The 4,549-nt window shown below is 51.0% G+C and overlaps 1 protein-coding gene across 1 annotated transcript; it reads right to left on the bottom strand.

Annotated features, from left to right (window-relative positions):
- Nucleotides 1-2,501: 2,501 nt before the first annotated feature.
- On the bottom strand, nucleotides 2,502-4,121 carry LOC124665004 (UDP-glycosyltransferase 83A1-like). Its single transcript, XM_047202406.1, has 2 exons — nucleotides 3,629-4,121; nucleotides 2,502-3,403 (listed from the first exon to the last, which is right to left on the bottom strand). Exons 1-2 carry the CDS (start codon nucleotides 4,119-4,121, stop codon nucleotides 2,502-2,504), a joined length of 1,395 nt encoding a protein of 464 aa, XP_047058362.1.
- Between the last annotated feature and the right edge of the window lie 428 nt (nucleotides 4,122-4,549).

The following is a 4,549-nucleotide window of genomic DNA, read 5'->3' as shown; positions in this document are numbered from 1 at the left end:
GAGGGGCCTAACAGTTTTCATTTTAGTATTTGTTTCTTCTTATTTTTTTGTTTATTTCATATGTAAATTATGCTTTTCAATTGATGGATTAAAAAATATTGGAAAAATAATATGTGTTGGGGGCTAGGGGCACGCTAGACGCAAACGGACGTGCGGTAAAAAATAACCATTTTCGTGTTCACGGCCGACACAAATGAACATGCCGTCCTGTTGAAGATGCTATAAGGAACATTTCAAAAACCTGGTATTGTAATATTCTAAGCACTATTCTGTGTATGTTGCAGACTTATATTAAAAGATTTGTAATATTATCATTTGAACCATCTATGATTTCCTCTTATATTCTTCATTTCGTGATGTAATGCTTTTTAGAAAGCTAAAATAGCTGTGTAAAAAAAGATTATATCTTGCAACGAAGGCAGTATAATTTTACTTCTATTTTTAGCTTTCTATAATAAATAACCTTACATTTTGCAACTGAGGTAGTATAATTTTACTTTTATTCATTGTTTTACCAATACAAAATTCTGGATCAAGAAAAGGAACTGGCATTTCTAGACAGATTTATTTTCAACTTGTAAAACCATGTGGAATTTTGTGATTTCAACTGCTGGCTGGAGAACCAAACAATTACTCCCACATGTTGTTCACCTGGTTGCTTTACGTATCTTAACTACAGTAATTGGTTCAAGTTCCAACTTGTAACACGGAAAGAATTTTATGTGTACATCAGTGATGCTGACTCCGCGTTGCAAATAAAAACTGGAGCGGTGCAGCCCATCCAATGTCAGAGTCGTGGTACAGGATCGATCAACGAAACCATCGTAAACATTGGCAGACTACATTGTTGCTCTGTAGCCTTTTAGGTTCGCTTGGCTTTGATGCATACGATTGAGGTGGTTGGCTTGTCCTGGCTCTGTATTGGCCCGTTGGTTTACTGAAGATTATACAACAAGAGATATGACGTCACTTATAGAAACCAATGGTCTAGTGTGAACTGGATAAAAGGAGCACTCTAGCTCGGGCATACTTCCGAGTTTTCGCGGCAACACATCCCTAGTGTCTGTGTACCCACACTCACCGCAAAGTGCTCAATAGGTGCCTTTGATGTTTTCTTGGTACCAAACTTGGTCTCAAGGAGCGCTCGAAGGTAGCCTACTAGTAGAAAAGAGGCATTTCGTCATGTTCCTTTTAGTTCCGGCCGTAGTCTGGATCGGAACTAAAGATCTGGCCACGTCGTCCCGCATCCGCCCACGCGCATGGCAACCTTTTGCCCCGGTTTGTATGGGCATCTAGTCCCGGCTGGTAACACGCGAGCCGAGACTAAAGCTCATGCGCCTGCTAGCATCCCCTTTAGTCCCAGCTGGTGAGACGAGCCGTGACAGAAGTCAAACTGTTCGGCTTCCGCGCGGTATCCGATCGTCCTCGCCATTAACAGAGCGCGAAAACTGATCGGCGGCCACAAGAATTTGCACCGCCGGCGGCCGGCCATCTTCATCTTCTGGTGCCTGTTCACCTCCCTCATGCACCTATATATATGCATCTTCTTCTTCTTCATTAGCCACAACATCTTCGATCATCCTCCATTAGCCATATCTCGTTTTCGTTGTGTCCGGCGTGCCCGGAGCGTCCCCTGTTGGGCGGGGGCTTCCGGTGCCTGTTCACCTCCCTCATGCACCTATATATATGCATCTTCTTCTTCTTCTTCACTAGCCACAACATCTTCGATCATCCTACATTAGCCATATCTCGTTTTTCGTTGTGTCCGGCGTGCCCGGAGCGTCCCCTGTTGGGCGGGGACGGCCTCGGGGCGCCGGACACCGTATGGTGGCGGGCCGGACAAAAAGCGGCTTTAGGGGATGCGGCTGGGAACGTTTTTTTGTCCGGCGCGTCCCCCTTTGGGGGACGGTTTGAGGGACGCGAGTGGAGATGCCCTTAGCCTCTCTCTTTCTAGGTGCTAATTCCAATTTAAAGTTGGGTACTTGAGTGCTGCCTAGCTAAATATCACGTATTGGCATATTTTACGCATGCATTAAGAATATCTTATGATATATCTATTTTCCTTTTCTTGTTCCATGGCAACACACAGGTATATGGCTGATCATCTCATATCCCCACCTGACCCTCATCCGCATAATAACCTCTGATTTTCGGTTCGGATCCGAAGAAAGGGACCGTTTAGATCCCACACCGGACTTCCATATTTTAAATAAATTCCGGGCCGCTCCGATTCGAGCCGCAAAAACCCCAACTTCCCAGGTTGGAGAGGTTGTGCGAGGGCGAATTCCATCTTCTCCCCCGCGTTGGCGCGAAGGAACTTTTAGCTCGCACATTCCCGCTTCCGCCCCACCTACCGCTCCCGATTCCGCCGCTCCCGGCCATCTCCGGCCACCGCAGCCCGCATAACAGCACATTCGTCTCCAAAACACGTGTGGAGGCACTAAATACGCCGATTTGGGGCTAGAGATAGCTCTTATCAGGTAGTACAGCAGTTCTGCCTATCATGCTTTCTTCATGCCCTCTGCAAAAGTATCAAAGTTTGCATGTGAGGATTCCCCAGATTGAATGCTCTCATGCGCCGCCTTCTTCAAGGCCTCCACTCTCTCTCTCATCCCGGCGTCCCCCTTGAGCTCCTCCAGCAGGCCGGCGATGTGCTCCTTGGTGATCACTCCGGACTTGTCGGCGACAGCCTTAAGGCCGACCTTCCAGACGTCGGAGATGTACACCTGGTTCACGAACTGGTCCGCGAAGTAGGGCCACGCGATGAAAGGAACGCCGTTCCGGACGCCCTCCATGGTGGAGTTCCATCCGCAGTGCGACACGAAGCATGCCACCGACGGGTGCGCTAGCACGCGCTGCTGCGGCGACCACGCGACGAGCTTGCCTCGGCCACCGGCGCCACACACTCGGTCCAGGAAGCCCTCCGGGTAGTCGTGCACGGCGCCGCCCTGGAGAATGTCGGGGCGCACCACCCACAAGAATGCCTGGCCGGAGAGCTCGAGCCCCAGGGCGAGCTCCTCGAACTGGCGCCGGTCGAACATCGTGAAGCTGCCGAATGCGACGTACACGACGGATCTCGCCGGCTGCGCATCGAGCCAGGACATGGACTCCTCGTCCTCCGGCTTCCAGAAGTGGCCGACGGCCTTGCCGCTGCGCTCGCCGGTGAGGAGCGGGCCGACGGGGAGGACGTTAGGGAAGAGCGAGAAGGCTGCCGATTCCACGTCTTGGAAGGAGTTGCAGATGACGAAGTCGCAGTGTTCGATTGCCCGGGCACCCGCGACGATGTACTGGAAGAAGGCCGCCTGCTGGTCGTTTTCGCCCACGCAATTCCATGCGAGGTGGGCGCTGCGCATGGGAGGCATGTCGGAGCTCAGCAGGAAAATCTCTTCACCTAGTGCAGAGCCTGCGAAGACACAGACGGCTGATTAATCGGTAAATGTAACTAAGACAAACCTAGATCTAGATAGATGTAAGAAACCTCAGCTACACTACGTAGAGAGAGTTGATCTAGATATATGTTCCAAACTTTAGATATGTTAAACTTTCTAGCGGTATAATTTGATGTCGTATAATTCAATTATATATATTTATCAAATTGATGACTTGAGTAACTTCCACTTCCACCTACCGTCTTCGGCGTCGATGATGTTGTCCTTGATAAGCTTGTCGTAGCTGAGCAATGTCGCCAAGACGGCGGCCGACGCCGGCCACACAGCCGCCGACCGGATTCCTGTCCTCCGCGCGATGTCCAGCGCCCACGCCCCGAGGTTGTAGTCCGTGACCATGCACGTGATCTTCCCTCCAGTCCCGCCTCCCTCACCACTGGCGAGGACAAGCTCCTCCACCCGCGGAGCCATGTGGGCTTCCATGAGAATGGTGAGCTTCACCAGGTCGGCCCGGTCGTCCCCGGGGGGCATGCCGTCCGGCACGGCCACAAACCGGACCCGGCCGCCGTCCTCTAACCCGGCGCCGGCGTCAACGACGCGGGCATGGATGAACTCGGTGTTGACGAAGGTGACGGCGAAGCCCCGGTCGGCCAGCGCGTGAGCAACCTCCAGCAGCGGGATCACGTGGCCCTGCGCGGGGTACGGGATCACCAGTGCGTGCGGCTGAGACACCATTGCCGACGTAGATAAAGTAACTGAGATTCAGCGTGATCCTAGCTAGCTATTAGCTATTGACGATGATCGATCCCGAATTACTGAATTTATAGAGAGAGATGAGAAGCGTGGAGACAAGGGACGGTTCTTTTGTGGCTCCACTGATTAATTAACTAACTAAGCTTCTTCTTGTTGGGGTTTTAGCTCCAAGGCAACAAGAACAGGTCGGCTGATCAACATTTCGTGTTCTTATTGGAGGATTCATTGGAGTTTGCTCTAGATAAACACACTTGGCGAGTGTGGGCTCATCAGTTCGCCACTGGTATTATTTTACGTTTCCTTTACCAAGTCTTTCTTGACACCCGATAATATGCCAGGTGAGAAGCAACAATAGCTTCGCCCAAGATAGTACATTCACTGCCAGGGCAGTACCGGCAAGATATGCGACG

The sequence above is a fragment of the Lolium rigidum genome, chromosome 1 (assembly GCF_022539505.1).
Source record: "Lolium rigidum isolate FL_2022 chromosome 1, APGP_CSIRO_Lrig_0.1, whole genome shotgun sequence".
Classification (NCBI taxonomy): Eukaryota; Viridiplantae; Streptophyta; class Magnoliopsida; order Poales; family Poaceae; genus Lolium; species Lolium rigidum.
This window is presented reverse-complemented; position numbering and strand designations above follow the sequence as displayed.

Coding starts and splice junctions, on each gene's coding strand:
- LOC124665004 (XM_047202406.1), bottom strand. CDS start 4,121: ATGGTGTCTCAGCCGCACGCACTGGTGATCCCGTACCCCGCGCAGGGC. Junction 3,404..3,628: donor CATCATCGACGCCGAAGACG/GTAGGTGGAAGT, acceptor GTGTCTTCGCAG/GCTCTGCACTAGGTGAAGAG.